Source organism: Trachypithecus francoisi, unplaced genomic scaffold (assembly GCF_009764315.1).
Source record: "Trachypithecus francoisi isolate TF-2019V2 unplaced genomic scaffold, Tfra_2.0 Lachesis_group1, whole genome shotgun sequence".
In the NCBI taxonomy this organism is placed as follows: Eukaryota; Metazoa; Chordata; class Mammalia; order Primates; family Cercopithecidae; genus Trachypithecus; species Trachypithecus francoisi.
In genome coordinates, this window is record NW_022681454.1 from 57,329,290 (window position 1) to 57,347,586 (window position 18,297).

The 18,297-nt window shown below is 39.5% G+C and overlaps 4 protein-coding genes across 7 annotated transcripts in view; 3 read left to right on the plus strand and 1 right to left on the minus strand.

Annotated features, from left to right (window-relative positions):
• ART3 (ADP-ribosyltransferase 3) overlaps nt 1–18,297 on the minus strand; it is a 117,798-nt gene that overhangs the window by 84,532 nt on the left and 14,969 nt on the right. The gene's annotated exons all lie outside the window — the stretch shown is intronic.
• On the plus strand, nt 2,976–3,326 carry LOC117084899 (60S ribosomal protein L36-like). Its single transcript, XM_033213318.1, has one exon. The coding sequence runs from the start codon at nt 2,976–2,978 to the stop codon at nt 3,324–3,326; it is 351 nt and encodes a 116-aa protein (XP_033069209.1).
• CXCL11 (C-X-C motif chemokine ligand 11) lies at nt 3,827–6,242 on the plus strand. The gene is made up of 4 exons (XM_033214397.1): nt 3,827–4,112; nt 4,700–4,826; nt 4,925–4,997; nt 5,227–6,242. Exons 1-4 carry the CDS (start codon nt 4,052–4,054, stop codon nt 5,308–5,310), a joined length of 345 nt encoding a protein of 114 aa, XP_033070288.1. The 5' UTR covers nt 3,827–4,051; the 3' UTR covers nt 5,311–6,242.
• Nucleotides 16,270–16,745, plus strand: LOC117085460 (40S ribosomal protein S15a-like). Its single transcript, XM_033214396.1, has one exon. The coding sequence runs from the start codon at nt 16,298–16,300 to the stop codon at nt 16,649–16,651; it is 354 nt and encodes a 117-aa protein (XP_033070287.1). The 5' UTR covers nt 16,270–16,297; the 3' UTR covers nt 16,652–16,745.

The following is an 18,297-nucleotide window of genomic DNA, read 5'->3' on the forward strand; positions in this document are numbered from 1 at the left end:
GAACTGCTGGGATTACAGGCGTGAGCCACCATGCCCAGCTCTAATTTTTTTTAATATATCAGATATTACTTTTGCAGTAAGGAATAAAATAAAACACTAGAAAATAAAATACAGTAGTCCCCTCGTTATCCTTGGGGGATATATTCCAGGACTCTCAGCAGAGTACTGAAGGAGAAAATTGTGATCCACAGTTTTTCTACACAGCTAAGTAGTAATTCACACGTGAAGGCAAAAGGAAGAGTTTAGTCATGTTTTATGTAAATTTGAATTACGTCTATTTTCTAATTAAAATAGTATAATGTAAAAATATGTTTAATAATATCAATTTCCAGGGTCTTTTAAAAAAATTAAGAATCTCTATTTAAGAAATCCTCTTACACCAAAGCTATATGACAACACAACTTTAGCTAGTAAGCAGAAATATTCACTATTGCCTGTATTATTTGAACTATGTTATTGCATTCACGCACTTTCTGCAAGTGATTTTTATGATTAGTGTGCTATTTTTATATTCATGGTTATTATAATTTAAAATATTTTTATATGCTATAACAATGTCAACTAATCTTTTATTAACTGATTGTGTTTGTGTTAATGCTGAAAAACAGCTGAAAACAAACTAGATGTGGTATGCCAGTTCAGAAAAGGACACTGATAATACTAACAGCAGTTAATACATTTCAAGTGCCACATATTTTTCTAAATGGTTAATATGCATTACCTCTTTTAATACCTAGTTTACAACAGCCCTATGAAAAAGGGGGTTGAGACCAGCCTGGCCAACATGGTGAAACCCCATCTCTACTAAAAATACAAAAATTAGCCTGGCGTGGTGACACATGCCTGTAATCCCAGCTACTTGGGAGGCTGAAGCAGGAGAATCGCTTGAACCCAGGAAGCAGAGGCTGCAGTAAGCCGAGATCACGCCACTGCACTACAGCCTGGGTGACCCAGAGAAACGCCATCTCAAAAGAAAAAAAAAAAGGTACTATTATTATCCCCAGTCTATAGATGAGAAAACAGCCTCAAAAAGTTGAGGTAACTTGTTCATAAATAATTTAATGTGGGCTGGGCACAGTGGCTCACGCCGGTAATCTCAGCACTTTGGGAGGCTGAAGCGGCAGGATCACCTGAGGTTAGGAGTTCGAGACCAGCCTGGCCAACATGGTGAAACACCATCTCTACTAAAACTATAAAAATTAGTCAGGCGTGGTGGTGCACACCTTTAATCCCAGCTGCTTGGGAGGCTGAGGCAGGAGAATCGCTTGCATCCAGGAGGCAGAGGCTGTGGTGAGCCGAGATCACACCACTGCACTCCAGCCTGGGCTACAGAGCAAGAATCCATCTCAAAAATAAATAAATAATCGAGTGTGGATTTGAACACAGACTGACTCCAGAGCCTCCCCTACTAAGTATGCTCTACTGTGTTTCTAATGCTGAGAAAATGAAAAGCAACATTAAAAAATAATAGCAGATAAGGATTTATGAGCTCCACGAACACATTCCTTTTACTTTACCCATATTCCTAAGGAAAAATTAGTCTCTATTTACATATGTTAAATGAATTAATGGAAAAGAGGGAAAGAATATTCCAGTTACTTGGAAATTAATTAAAATACACTAGCCCCCCCACCTTATCTTTGGGGGATATGTTCCAAGACCCCCAATGAATGCCTGAAACTGCAAACAGTACTGAGCCCTGTATATATTGTAGTTTTTCTATACATACATATCTATAAAAAAGTTTGATTTATACATTAGCCACAGTAACAGCATCAATAGTAATATATAGAACAATTACAACAGTATTCTGTAATAAAGTTAAGTGACTGTGTAGTCTGTCTTCAAATATCTTACTGTACTGTACTCACTCTTCTAGTGATGCTGTGAGATGATAAAATGTCTATGTGATGGGATGAAGTCATGGAGCAAGATGATGTGAGATTTCATCATGCTACTCAGAAAAGTGCACAATTCAAAACTTATGAATTATTTCTAGAATTTCTCATTTAATGGGTGACTACTGTAAAGACTTTCAGAGGTTTTAAAGATTAGTCATGATTGTTAAAGAATTTAAATGCAGGAGTACACCTAAATAAATATATAATTTAAAGATGAAACGCAAATGGTAATTCTCAAAAAAAAAGGTTGAATAAGATAAAATAATAATCTAAAAGTAATAAACCAGCTATAAATTCCCAGATTATACCAACTTTTATTGGTAAAACTAGGAAATAGGAGAAAAATTCTTGAAAGCAAGTTACAGTGATTTTCTCATGTTACAAAGATAGGAGCTAAAAAAATTATTGACGGCTAATGTAAATAATCAGAAAAATTCAGGTAAAAATCTTTTAAAATAATTTTAAGAATATCAAAATGTAAAACAGTGTATTCCCTTCAAATTACTTAAGGAAGGCCAAGCACCGTGGCTCATCCCAGTAGTCCTAGCACTTTGGGAGACCAAGGCAGGAGGACTGCTTGAGGCCAGGAGTTCAGGGCTGCAGTGAGCTGCGATTGTGCCACTCGACTCCAGAATGGTGACAGAGTAAGACCTATCTCATTAAAAAAAAAAAAAAAAATTGCTTCAAAAAGTTAAATAAAACATATTTAAAGTTAGGAAGAAATCAAAGAAAACATAAAGAATCAGCAAGGAAGTATTTTAAAAATTACAGATAACCAGCTAAACAGTAAATGTATTTTATTAAGCTTACCCATTAGAAAGCTCCTTGGATATGATTTTCTTAAATGTCTACAAGTGACACACTTAAAGATTTAGGAAGCTTAACAGGAAAAGATAAAGACAAAAAAAGATAGGAATTACATCAAAGTAGAATCTCAGAGGTAAAACTATCACATGAGGAAAGAGGATCACTTTTTTTATGATCCCTAACACAACTCATACAACTACTAAGTAACAGTGCTAAAATATTTATAAAGTAGTTTTCCACGATGGCCACCATTGGAGGGCAGAAGCCATGACTCTGCGCTACCCTATAGTGGGCCTCAATAAGGGCCACAAGGTGACCAAGAACATGAGCAAGCCCAGGCACAGCCACTGTAGGCGCCTGACCAAACACACTAAGTTTGTGTGGGACATGATCCCAGAGGTATGTGGCTTCACCCCTAACGAGTGGCGTGGCATGGAGTTACTGAAGGTCTCCAAGGTCAAATGGGCCCTCAAATTCATCAAGAAAAGGGTAGGGACAAACATCTGCCCCAAGAGAAGGCAGGAGGAGCTGAGCAATGTCCTGACCGCCATGAGGAAAGCAGCTGCGAAAGGACTGAGCCCCCTGCCATCTGCCTGTAATAAAAGCTTCGCAGAATAAAATAATTATAAAACAAAATAATAAAATAAAATTAAATTTAAAAATAAAATAAAGCAAAACAAAATAAATAAAATATATAAAGTAAAAATTGTGGAAAATGCAAAACAATATAGACATAAATACAGAAACACAGGGAAACTTCTTTAGGCACTAATTTACAGGCAAAAATATGAAAAGGTCATCTGGTGTCAAATAATATAGGCCTTATCTATCATAAGAGTTTGAACTGGAAAGAAAAAGTTAGATGATAAAAAAAAAGCTTCTCAGAATATTCTTTTGTATAGTTATGTGAAGGATGAAGGGTGGGTGAAAGGACCAAAAACAGAAACACAGTCTTCCTGAATGAATGACAATCAGAATTCCGCTGCCCACAACAATTAAACAGATTTCTAGGAAAAGCTACCTTAAAAAGGCTGGTTACCATCTGGGTTTACACAGTGCTTTCACATTCTTATCACTTTCAACACTATTACAAATAGGAAGGGACAGGAGCATTTAGAAGAGAACAAAACAGAAACTCTAGGAAGCAAGAAAGGTGCATGACTCAAAGAGGGAAATTCCTGTGCCATAAAAGGATTGTGGGTGTATAAAATGCTCTATATATACCAATTGTCAATTTCCTTTCATGTTCAGCATTTCTACTCCTTCCAAGAAGAGTAGCAAAGCTGAAGTAGCAGCAGCAGCAGCAGCAGTGGCAGCAACCGCAGCAGCAGCAAAATACAAACATGAGTGTGAACGGCATGGCTATAGCCTTAGCTATGATATTGTGTGCTACGGTTGTTCAAGGTAAGCAGGACTTTTTATTTCTCAACCTATAAGTTCCTTTTCTAATGTTTCAAATGTCTTTTCTTCCACTTTTATCCTAAAAGACATGATAAAGTTATATTTAATCTCACAGATTAGAAGTTATACAGCTGTAGCACAGAAATGATGGACGTATTTAAGGTACTAGAGATGATTATCGAAACTAGAAATTATGAACTTCATGGAATTTTTGATTTGGCTAGAATATCTGGCAAGAGCCTTTAGCAACAGTTTTAAGTGTCTGTTAAGAAAATTTTATATAGCGATCATGTTAACAAGCTTTCTGGGAAAACACTTGAGGATAAAATCAAGGGGGCAAAACAAGCTTCACCTCCAATAAACTTCCTTCATGCTTCCCGTTTTTTAGTGATTTGCTTACAAATTTAAAGAGAAATAATCAACATCTTACTTAACTCTTTTCCCAGTAATAGTTACTGTGTTAAGTGCTATTTGACAAATTACTATCTTCACCCTTAATGAAAATTCTGCTCACGTTCGCCACCAGTTATAAACCACAGCCATCTGTTGCAATCAGATGCATTACTAACTAATGCTATGATCTATTCTAGGTTTCCCCATGTTCAAAAGAGGACGCTGTCTTTGCATAGGCCCTGGAGTAAAAGCAGTGAAAGTGGCAGATATTGAGAAAGCCTCCATAATTTACCCAAGTAACAACTGTGACAAAATAGAAGTGATGTAAGTAATGAACTTGCTGAAGATGACAATGGTGCAGGCTTTTTTGTTTATGTATTTGCATCTGAACTTTAAGACTCTTTTGTATGTTCTTTTAACAGTATTACCCTGAAAGAAAATAAAGGACAACGATGCCTAAATCCCAAATCGAAGCAAGCAAGACTTATAATCAAAGTAAGTTACCAGATTACTCCCATGTTATAATCTGTTTTATCCAAGACAGATCTTTTGAAAAAGAAAATAATGTGGAAACTACAGAAAGACTCTGCTATGATCCTGTGTGAAATATTCTGTTAAGGGGTCCTTGGTTGTAACAGTTTCCCTTTCTCACTATATGTTTTTAGGTGTCCTGGGGGAAATAAGAACAGTCCAAGTAAATAAAACTCTTGTTTTCTTATTCCAGAAAGTTGAAATAAAGAATTTTTTAAAATATCAAAACATACGAAGTCCTAGAAAAGAGGATTTGAAAAACCTAGAACAAGTTTAACTGTGACTACTGAAATGACAAGAATTCTGCAGTAGGCAACTGAGACTTTTCTATAGGTTTGTGACTTTCATCTTCTGTACAGTTATATGAAGGATGAAAGGTGGGTGAAAGAACCAAAAACAGAAACACAGTCTTCCTGAATTAATGACAATCAGAATTCCGCTGCCCAAAGTAGTCCAACAATTAAACGGATTTCTAGGAAAAGCTACCTTAAGAAAGGCTCGTTACCACTGGAGTTTACAAAGTGCTTTCACATTGTTACTTGTTGCAGTATACATTCATGCATTTGTAGGCTAGAGAACCTTCTAGATTTGATGCTTATAACTATTCTGTTGTGACTATGAGAACATTTCTGTCTCTAGAAGTCGTCTCTCTGTATTGATCCTTATGCTATGTTACTATCTGTGGTTACAGTGGAGACATTGACATTATTACTGGAGTCAAGCGCTTATGAGTCAAAAGCATCTATGTGTAGTAAAACATTCCTCAAATATTTTTTCATGCAAATACACATTTCTTTCTCCAAATATCAAGTAGCACATCAGTAGGTAGGGAAACATTCTTATGCATCATTTGGTTTGTTTTATAACCAATTCATGAAATGTAATTCATAAAATGTACTATGAAAAAAATTATATGCTATGGGATACTGGCAAAAGTGCACATATTTCATAACCAAATTAGTAGCACTGGTCTTAATTTGATGTTTTTCAACTGTTTTTCATTGAGATGTTTTGAAGTAATTAGGATATGTGTGTTTATTGTACTTTGTGTTTTTATCCGTTTGTATAAATGATAGCAATATCTTGGACACATTTGAAATACAAAACGTTTTTGTCTACCAAAGGAAAATATTGAAAAATAAACAAATGTATATCTGGCAATCACCTTCACTTTTCGTAATTCTGTCTCTTAGAAAAATACGTAATCTAGGCCGGGCGCGGTGGCTCAAGCCTGTAATCCCAGCACTTTGGGAGGCCGAGACGGGCGGATCACGAGGTCAGGAGATTGAGACCATCCTGGCTAACACGGTGAAACCCCGTCTCTACTAAAAATACGAAAAAAACTAGCCGGGCGAGGTGGCGGGCGCCTGTGGTCCCAGCTACTCGGGAGGCTGAGGCAGGAGAATGGCGTAAACCCGGGAGGTGGAGCTTGCAGTGAGCTGAGATCCGGCCACTGCACTCCAGACCGGGCGACAGAGCAAGACTCCGTCTCAAAAAAAAAAAAAAAAAAAAAAAAGAAAAATACGTAATCTAATCAATTTCTTTGTTGATGCCGATATATTATAAAATTTAGGTATACTCAAGACTATTTTAAAGAATCAAAGTCATTTTTTTCTCTAATAAACTACCACAACCTTTCTTTTTTTAAAAAAAAAAAAAAAAAAAAAAACTACATACTTTCCAGGACATTTGAGATGCCTTTAAAAATTTTGCCTTATATTTCAGAAACATACACCTATCCGTCATCATGCAGAACTGTTTAAAAATATATTTTAATGGGTAGGTGGGAAAGACAGTTGTTTGTTTTGTCGGTGGGGGGAGGTCTTGATAGTCCAAACCCCGTTCTTACTTGGAGAAAATCCCTTATGTGAGTGTTGGAGGGAGGCCAAAAGAGAGAATCCAAAGAGAGGAGATCCTCTCCTGTAGCCACAACAAGGACTCAGCCATGCTGTTTCTACCCTAGACTTTGAACTCCAACTGGCATCACAAAGATACTACGAGTAAGAAAATTATTTAAAGCCTGGCAGCAGCAGCAACAACAATGAAAGTCTTACGGTAGTGGCTTCCCAATGTGTGTTCCTGTAGCATGACTCTGGCTAGTCCTTCCTATCATCTAGCTCCCTTAGGTCTTTGTCCATTTTCCAAGACTTATTCTCCATTGTCCTGTGGATCCTTCAATCTCCAACTAAATTATTTTTCTCCTTAAGATAGCCAGAGTTGGTTTCTCTGCATGTAACCAAAAGCCTTGACTGACAGCAGTACTCTCTATATAAGCACCCGTACATTTGAAAAATAAAAATATTTATTATAGGATTATAATTAGGTATATATATTGTATTATTATACAGGTCATAGATACAAAATAGATTTATAATAAATTGTTATATAAATCTATATAAATTTCTATATAGAGATGGGACTTCCATATAAATTCCCTGAATAGTTTTTTTTTTTTTTTTTTTGAGACGGAGTCTCGCTCTGTCCACCAGGCTGGAGTGCAGTGGCGCTATCTTGGCTCACTGCAAGCTCCGCCTCCCGGGTTCCCGCCATTCTCCTGCCTCAGCCTCCCGAGTAGCTGGGACTACAGGCGCCCACCACGGCGCCCGGCTTTTTTTTGTATTTTTAGTAGATACGGGGTTTCACCGTGGTCTCGATCTCCTGACCTTGTGATCTGCCCGCCTCGGCCTCCCAAAGTACTGGGATTACAGGCGTGAGCCACCGCGCCCGGCCCCTGGATAGTTTTAAGACCTGAATCTGGCTGGGTGGGGTGGCTCACGCCTGTAATCCCAGCACTTTGGGAGGCCGAGGTGGGCAGATCACCTGAGGTCAGGAGTTCAAGACCAAGCTGCCTAACATGGTGAAATCCCGTTTCTACTAAAAATACAAAAAATTAGCTGAGTGTAGAGGCACGCACTTGTAATCCCAGCTACTAGGGAGGCTGAGGTAGGAGAATCGCTTGAACCTGGGAGGCAGAAGTTGCAGTAAGCCAAGATCATGCCATTGCACTCCAGCTTGGGAAACAAGAGCGAAACTCCACCTCAAAAAAAAAAAAAAAAAAAGAATCTAATCTTTAATCTTTGACTACTTACACTGATTTTTCTTTAAGTCTCTTTAAAAATAAAAATTCACATAGTTGGCTGAGCATGGTGGCTCACACCTATAATCTGAGCACTTTGGGAGACCGACATAGGTGAATGGCTTGAGCCTAGGAGTTCAAGACCAGCTTGGGCAACACGGCAAAAATTCATCTCTATAAATAATATGAAAATTAGCTGGGTATGGTGGCACACGCCTGTAGTCTCAGCTACTTGGGAAGCTGAGGTGGACGGATCACTTGAGTCCGGGAGGTTGAGGCTGCAGTCAGCTGTGATCACATCACTGCACTCCAGCCTGGGCAAAAGCCTGCCTCAAAAAAAAATTCAGAGAGTTAAGACTGCATGATAAATTGGTATTTGTAAGAAGGTGGTATTTGTAAATTGGTGTTTGTAAATATTACTGGCCAGTACATTATTATTGAGAATAAAATGTATACCTAAAGTTCTTCATAGCAAAATAAATATATGAAATATGAATAATTAACATATTTGAGCCAAGATCCTCCCCACCTTGGTACCTTGCACATACTATTCTCTCTGTCCATTTCTTCACTAAGCTAACGCCTACTAATTACTTAGGTCTCAGCTTAAATGACATTTTCTCCAAGAAGCCTTTGAAACCATCCCTTCAGTTTCAATTAGATCAGGTGTCCTATTTATTTATTTCCATAACACTCTCTATTTTTCTATCATACTACTTACTGCCATTGTAATTAATGAATTATTTCTGTGCCTAATATCTGCTCTCTCATAAGTGTAAAAGAAAGCCATTGTAGTCCAGGCCAACAGTACAGTTTCTGGTGCATATCAGAATCTATTGAATGGCAATATAAACTAAGGGAAAAGGAATTTACAGCAGAGGAATAACATAAGGGAATGTACAGCAGTAGGAAGTATAAAGTGATTTTTAGGAATCATAATTAGATTCGTTTGGTTGGAAGGATGAAAGACATGAAAATATAGATAAACAACCTTGAACTTTACTCTGTACAAAATGGGGATTCAACAAATGTCTGTGAAGAAGAGAGTGACCCTATCAAAGTCATTGGAAAATATTCTGGGAATTGCATGAATGGTTGATTGAAAGTGAGAAAGACTGGAGAAGGAAAATCAGTTCGGATTTGTGCAATAGCTGCAATAGCTCAGGTCTGTATTTCCAAAACTTCAAGGCATTCTCATATCATCTTTACAATTTTTTTAAACATTTCTCTGATCTTCATTATATTTTTAGAAACGCTATATACCACTTTATTTTACATATATTAGCATGAAAAGTAAACTTTCATTACTATACATGTGAAATGATAATACATGCCATGGAAATAAAATGTAACAATAAAACAAAATACAATGAAAAAAATAATATTCCCCCTGATTTAATTAATCAGAGGGATTGAAGTTAAGAAAAGAATAATTCACTGATACTAAATGTTGTTATCAATGTACATGGTAGTGTCCCACGTTTTGGAAAATACTGGTGTGAAAAGTATGGGGCTGGCTCTGCAATAAGTTAAACAGAATTATAATAATTATATATTACTACATAATCCATCAATTCCATTCCTAGGTATATACTCAAAAGAACTGAAACAGCTCTTTAAACAAAAACTGGTACACAAATGTTTGTAGCAGCATTACTCACAACACCCAGAAAGCAGAAACAACCCAAATATCCATCAACAAGTGAATGCATAAAATGTGGTATACACACACAATAGATATTCAGCCATAAAAAGGAAAGAAGTACTGATACATGCTACAACATGGATGAACCTTGAAACATGCTAAGTAAAAAAAGCCAGACACAAGGGACCACATATTGTATGATTCCATTTTATAGGAAATATCTACAGTAGGCAAAAACCATAAAAACAGAAAGCAAATTAGTTTACTGGGGCTTGGGGGAGGTGTTAATGAGAAGTAACTACTTAATGAGTATGGGGTTTCTGGATGATGAAAATGTTCAGGAACTAAATTATGGTGATGGCTTCACAGCACTGTGAAAGTATTTAATTCCACTGAATCATACTCTTTTAAATGGTTAAAATGGTAAATTTTATGTTATTTGTATTTTACTATCATAAAAAGAAGAAGGGCTAAACCAAGGTGATATTGGTAAGAGTAGAAATATAATGACAAGCACACTCTACAAAAAGAATCAAGACAGTGATAGATTGGACTTGAAAGTTGAAGCTGAGGCCGGGCACGGTGGCTTACGCCTGTAATCCTAGCACTTTGGGAAGCCGAGGTGGGTGGATCACAAGGTCAGGAGTTCAAGACCAGACTGACAAACATGGTCAAACCCCATCTCTACCAGCGATACAAAAAATCAGCTGGGTGTGGTGGTGCATGCCTGTAATCCCAGCTACTCAGGAGGCTGAAGCAGGAGAATCACTTGAACGTGGGAGGCGGAGGTTGCAGTAAGCCGAGATTGCATCATTGCACTCCAGCCTGGGCTACATAGAGTGAGACTCCATATCAAAAAAAAGAAAGTTGAAGCTGAGAAAAAGAAACAAAGAACATGTTAAGGATTTGAATCTAACTTTAAAACAAGAGAAGAAACAAGGGAAAAAGGCTGAACTTTTGATGTCTGAAAGAATAGTTCTGTCACTAACAGAAATAGGGATATGAGGGGGAAGATGTAGTTTAGCAGAAAATACTGCAGATTTGATTTTAAATACATGGAACTTAAGATGCCAAACACCCACAGTGACTTAAAATTTCAGGACTGTTTCCTCTAATTAGCCAAGAAGAGCTTTCAAACAAATGGAGTAGTTTTGGATAATACTATTAGAAAAGGAAAGATTATACTTAATTATTTTTGGCTACTGAGTACGGAACCTAATATGCCCACATGGAATTAATATACCTCTTTGTATCTGTTTCTGAAAAGATTTTCATAGCCAACAATTATAAATCTTTATGATAGGGTCAGCACATTCTGTGGAGTATAAGTAGTACACACACAAAAAAACTGTTTGGGTTTTTTTTTGGAGAAGGGGTGAATGAGGCAATATTAGTTGCTTCTTCTTGCCTTGTCTGCAAATTTTATTTATCAGAAACTGGTAATGAAATTGAGCAAGTCTGAGATTAACACATAACACTGAAACCATAGTTTCATTTAAGTACCTAAGAAGAATATGTCCTAAAACTCCTGGCACCATAAGTACAGATGTATTCATAGTTCCTTGGTGCTGCTCAATAAACTGCTACTAAATTGGAAATGCCCTAATGTGAGTTATCTCTATACAATAAATCCTGACTTAGCATTCTTCTTCAAATTGTTCACAAACTGTCAATAACAGGTTGAAGAAAACTGAATGATAACGAGAGGTGACAACACGCTAGTAGCCCTCACTCTCAACGCCTCCTTGGCCTCAGCGTCCACTCTGACGATGCTTGATGAGCCCTTCAGCCCGCCGCAAGCACTGCGGGAGCCCCTCTCTGGGCTGGCGGAGGCCAGAGCCAGCTCCCTCTGCTTGCAGGGAGGTGTGGAGGGAGAGGCATGGGTGGGAACTGGGGCTGTGCAGGGTGCTCTCCGGCCAGCGCCAGTTCCAGGTGGGAGTGGGCTCGGCAGGCCCTGCACTCAGAGCACTGGCCGGCGCTGAGGGCCCCAGGCAGTGAGGGGCTTAGCACCCAGGCTAGCTGTTGCAGATGTGCACCGGGTTCCCCAGCACTGCCAGCCCGCTGGCACTGCGCTCGACTTCTCGCTGGGCCTCAGCTGCCTCCCTGCGGGGCAGGGCTTGGGACCTGCAGCTCGCCAAGCCCAAGCCTCCCCCACCCAACACCGTGGGCTCCTGTGTGGCCCGAGCCTCCCTGACGAGGGCTGCCCCTGCGCCATGGCACCTGGTCCCATTGACCACCCCAGGGCTGAGGGGTGCAGGTATGTGGTGCAGGGCTGGCAGGCAGCTCCGCCTACAGCCCAGTGTGGGATCCACTAGGTGAAGCCAGCTGGGCTCCTGAGTCTAGTGGGGACTTGGAGAACCTTTATGTCTAGCTAAGGGATTGTAAATACACCAATCAGCATCCTGTGTCTAGCTAAGGGATTGTAAATACACCAATCAGCATCCTGTGTCTAGCTCAAGGTTTGTAAATGCACCAATCAATGCTCTGTGTCTAGCTAATCTAGTAGGGACTTGGAGAACTTTTATGTCTAGCTAGAGCATTGTAAATGCACCAATCAGCACTCTGTGTCTAGTTCAGGGATTGTAAACGCACCAATCAGCACCCTGTCAAAACGGTCCAATCAGCTCTCTGTAAAACGGACCAATCAGCTTTCCGTAAAACTGACCAATCAGCAGGATGTGTGTGGGGCCAGATAAGGGAATAAAAGCACGCTGCCCCAGCCTGCCAGCGGCAACCCATTCAGGTCCCCTTCCATGCTGTGGAAGGTTTGTTCTTTCACTCTTTACAATAAATCTTGCTGCTGCTCACTCTTTGGGTCCACGCCGCCTTTATGAGCTGTAACACTCATTGTGAAGGTCTGCAGCTTCACTCCTGAAGCCAGCGAGACCATGAACCCACCAGGAAGAATGAACAACTCCAGACGTGCCGCCTTTAAGAGCTGTAGCATTCACCACGAAGATCTGAAGCTTCACTCCTGAAATCAGCGAGACCATGAACTCACCAGAAGAAACAAACTGCGGACACATCTGAATATCTGAAGGAAAAGACTCCAGACACACCATCTTTAAGAACTGTAACACTCACCGCAAGGGTCCGCGGCTTCATTCTTAAAGTCAGTGAGACCAAGAACCCACCAATTCCAGACACGATAATCTAAAATATGGAATAACATGCACTACTGAACTACCATCATATCTCAAGATTCCTCTTCTCAAAAGACAACCAATGATGAATCAATTAAAATTAAAACTACACATTTTCTAAAGATTTTGATTAAAAACAGAACAAAATATCACAAAATTCTAATTTATTTTGTTGAAATATCTTATTTATGGGAAGGAGAAAGAAATGCACCATACTTCCCCCAAACACATTTACTTTATTATAATGTTCTCCAATTTTGTCTCTTCCTCCAAATGATGAAATCTGCCATATTTGTAAAAGTCATCTCAAGTGCATGAGTTCAGAAACACTGCATAGCCTAAAATGTATCCAAACAGAAGCTATTCTGAGCCCCTCCCTCCTTCAACGCCATGATGATTGTTAGGGTCTACCACCCACTTTACCAGCACTCATTTTGCCCTCTGCTTAGGCTGGCTATGAAGGATGAGACACATGGGTAATTGAAAAGTATGTAACCAGTATTACCTAACACTGTGAGCTCAGGGAATCTTTTGAGAGCTCAGAGTGAAAACTATGAAGGGGAAGCTTTGCCCTCCTCTCCCATACTTTCCAAGGCATATTCTGCACCAGCTGAGGGGATTCCCAGTCCACAGAAATCACTGATGTCCTCCTGCTCACTTTTTAGAAAATTTCTTCTAAGCACAACAGTTTCCAGGAAAGCATTTTTTCCTTGGTCTATGCTCATTAGTCTGTCAGGGCAGACTGTTCCTTTTTTTATGGTTGTCTTTTTTGGCCTGATGCCATAATCAGAGGCTTAAAGATAAATCAATAGCAACTGAAACAGAAACTAAAGCGGGATACTTCCTTAACTTTCATTTTCTTTCAAAACTATATTCAGATCTGTGAATTCTAGGAAAATTAATATACCATAAACCTTGCAAAAATGGAGAGAAATATATAAAAAGAGTTATCATTTAGATTTTTATTTAAATGACACATGCAGTCTTGGTTTTGGGTGAAATAAGTGATAGTGGTCTTGCTACTGTCTCTAAAAGTTTGATTTTTTTTCTAAATGATTTTCCATGTTGATCACATTTGTCAGGTTTCTACCCTGAGCAGACCCCTCATTTAAAACAATAAGGGAAGGGTCCTTCGTTTGACTCTGCTCACCATTCACTGTTCTGATACTAATTCAATTTCATAGGTAATCTGATCCTGGGAGAGGGGTGACTTGGATACCAAAACCAATCATCCTACTCACTGAAAAAGTTATCATTGTAAATGGATATACAGTCTTTTAATTTTTCATCTTAGTCTCTTTTAGATTTTGTTAGCAGAGTTAACTCTCTGAGAATATGCTTACCCTGGATGACTAGGAAAAATGAGAATTTCTAGACTGGAAAAACTAAGGACCAGATTTTACAGAATCCTAACAAGGCATTATCACTCTTACGAGACCACCAATCTTCCTGACTCGTTAGTTGGCTTCCCCCTTTGCCATTTTTTAATGACCGTTATCTGTAATTGCACAAGCTTTCCTCTCCTGGCCACTTATTTAAGAAAGATTCACACTTTATGACTCATCTGAGGTCTTTTTTTCTGAAGGATCTTCTGAAAACTTCTGACCTTAATGAGTACGTATAGTCTCCTATGAACCTCCACGTTATTTATTTTCCACACCATTCATTTGGTACTGATTATAAAGTTTTTTTTTTTCTTTTCTTTTTTTTTGAAATGGAGTTTCACTCTTGTTGCCCAGGCTAGAGTGCAACGGTGTGATCTCGGCTCACTACAACCTCCGCCTCCAGGGTTCAAGCGATTCTCCTGTCTCAGCCTCCTGCGTAGCTGGGATTACAGGCGCCCACCACCACGTCCGGCTAAATTTTTGTATTTTTAGTACAGACAGGGTTTCACCATGTTGGCCAGGCTGTTGTTGAACTCCTGACCTCAGGTGATCCGCCTCGGCCTCCCAAAGTGCTGGGATTACAGGCGTGAGCCACCATGCCTGGCCCATAAAGTTTCTCTTATTGATATTTATTGTTTCATAGTTTTTGGTCTTCCCAATTAGAATGTAAACCCGTCAAGGATAAATATTGGATCTTATCCCTTCTAGTATTCCCTGAGGTTAGCTTAGTTCCCTACACAAAGTGCACAGAAAATAATGAGAACAAGTCTACTTCTCCTCCTTCTTCTAACACCGTCCATGGCCACATACATAATATGCACTGAGGAGATTTGCATTTCTGCATTCATTCATTCAATGCTTAATTACAGATAAAAAGTAGTGAATAATTAAGAAGCTTTTAGGGGTACTACTCTATATTTACCAGAGTTCTTGGAATGAAGAGTCTGTCCTATAGCTAGCTGAGAATATCTGTATTGATTTTACCTACCTAAATCTAAACTAACTTCTGGGGAAATTACAGTCTTCTTAAATTAAACTTGGTTCTTTAAAGCTAAGGAAAACAATAATACTCATGTCCAAATTCAGAAATCTGATGAACCAACGGAAATACTTCTTGAAATACAATCCTTGTATGCTGTTACTTAAAGTCTGTAAAGATTCATTCATCCATCCTTCTATCCAATATTTACCAAATGCCTCTCATATGCATTTTAGTTCCCTGCTCTCCTGGGCCATACATTTTAGCGTGGAGAAACAGACATTACACACAAAAAAAGAATGAACTGAATATCAGATAGTATGAAATGCCATGTAGAGAATTAAAGTCATGTCTGCTTCAGATTGTGTGACAAGAGAAGGTACAAGCCAGCTAAAATCTAAATGTCCAGAAGGAACACTCTATGTGATAAACAGGAGGAAAAGCATTCCAGATGGAGAAAACTGCCAGTCTATGGGCCACTGACTGGATTGTAGTGGTTGAGAAGGAATGATATGAGGTTGGACAAATAGGTAGCACCCAGATCATAGAGGACTTAGTAAAGCAGCTTAATTAGAAATTTGGATTTTATTCTAAGTGGAAGTTGTTTGAGGTCTTAAGCAGAAGAGTGACATGATCACTTAGGTTTTTAAAATAAAAAAGTAAGCGATCATATTACACTGCTACATATGTACCCCACGAAATGAAAGCATATGCTCAGAAAAAAAATTACACAAAAATCTTCGTGGCAGATTTATATATAATAACTAAAATCTGAACACAATCAAGGTGTCCATCAACCAGAAACAAATTGATATGCTTGTACAATGGATTACTATTCATCGATAAAGAGAAACAAATCACTAAGTCATGCAACTACATCGATGAATCTAAGAAACATATTGAGCAAAAGATGTCTTGCACAAAAGAGTATATACTTAAGTGGTTCTATTTATATGAAGTTCTAGAATAGGTAAAAATAATCTATGGTAAAAAAATAGAAGAGTGGCTCTTTCCGCCATCTTTCCGCGCTGCCACAATGGTGCGCATGAATGTCCTGGCTGATGCTCTCAAGAACATCAACAATGCCGAAAAGAGAGGCAAATGCCAGGTGCTTATTAGGCCGTGCTCCAAAGTCATCGTCCGGTTTCTCACTGTGATGATGAAGCATGGTTACATTGGCGAATTTGAAATCACTGATGATCACAGAGCTGGGAAAATTGTTGTGAACCTTACAGGCAGGCTAAACAAGTGTGGAGTGATCAGCCCCAGATTTGATGTGCAACTCAAAGGTCTAGAAAAATGGCAGAATAACCAGCTTCCATCCCGCCAGTTTGGTTTCATTGTACTGACAACCTCAGCTGGCATCATGGACCATGAAGAAGCAAGATGAAAACACACAGGAGGGAAAATCCTGGGATTCTTTTTCTAGGGATGTAATACATACATTTACAAATAAAATGCCTCATGGAAAAAAAAAAAAGAAACTACCATCAGAGTGAACAGGCAACCTACAGAATGGGAGAAAATTTTTGCAATCTACTCATCTGACAAAGGGCTAATATCCAGAATCTACAAAGAACTCAAACAAATATACAAGAAAAAAACAGGCCGGGCGCGGTGGCTCAAGCCTGTAATCCCAGCACTTTGGGAGGCCGAGGTGGGCGGATCACGAGGTCAGGAGATCGAGACCCTCCTGGCTAACACGGTGAAACCCCATCTCTACTAAAAATACAAAAAAACTAGCCGGGCGCAGTGGCAGGCGCCTGTAGTCCCAGCTACTCGGAGGCTGAGGCGGGAGAATGGCGTGAACCCGGGAGGCGGAGCTTGTAGTGAGCTGAGATCCGGCCACTGCACTCCAGCCTGGGCGACAGAGCGAGACTCCGTCTCAAAAAAAAAAAAAAAAAAGAAAAAGAAAAAAACAAACAACCCCATCAAAAAGTGGGCAAAGGATATGAACAGACATTTCTCAAAAGAAGACATCCATACAGCCAACAGACACATGAAAAAATGCTCATCATCACTCGCCATCAGAGAAATGCAAATCAAAACCACAATGAGATACCATCTCACACCAGTTAGAACAGCAATCATTAAAAAGTCAGGAAACAACAGGTGTTGGAGAGGATGTGGAGAAATAGGAACACTTTTACACTGTTGGTGGGATTGTAAACTAGTTCAACCATTATGGAAAACAGTATGGCAGTTCCTCAAGGATCTAGAACTAGATGTACCATATGACCCAGCCATCCCACTACTGGGTATATACCCAAAGGATTATAAATTATTCTACTACAAAGACACATGCACACGTATGTTTATTGTGGCACTATTCACAATAGCAAAGACTTGGAATCAACCCAAATGTCCATCTGTGACAGACTGGATTAAGAAAATGTGGCACATATACACCATGGAATACTATGCAGCTATAAAAAAGGATGAGTTTGCATCCTTTGTAGGGACATGGATGCAGCTGGAAACCATCATTTTTAGCAAACTGTCACAAGAACTGAAAACCAAACACTGCATGTTCTCACTCATAGGTGGGAATTGAACAATGAGATCACTTGGACTCGGGAAGGGGAACATCACACACTGGGGCCTATCATGGGGAGCGGGGAGGGGGGAGGGGGGAGGGATTGCATTGGGAGTTATACACAATATAAATGATGAATTAATGGGTGCTGACGAGTTGATGGGTGCAGCACACCAACATGGCACAAGTATACATATGTAACAAACCTGCACATTATGCACATGTACCCTAGAACTTAAAGTATAATAAAAAAATAAATAGGCCGGGCGCAGTGGCTCAAGCCTGTAATCCCAGCACTTTGGGAGGCCGAGACGGGCGGATCACGAGGTCAGGAGATCGAGACCATCCTGGCTAACACGGTGAAACCCCGTCTCTACTAAAAAATACAAAAAGCCAGCCGGGCAAGGTGGCGGGCACCTGTAGTCCCAGCTACTTGGGAGGCTGAGGCAGGAGAATGGCGTAGACCCGGGAGGCGGAGCTTGCAGTGAGCTGAGATCTGG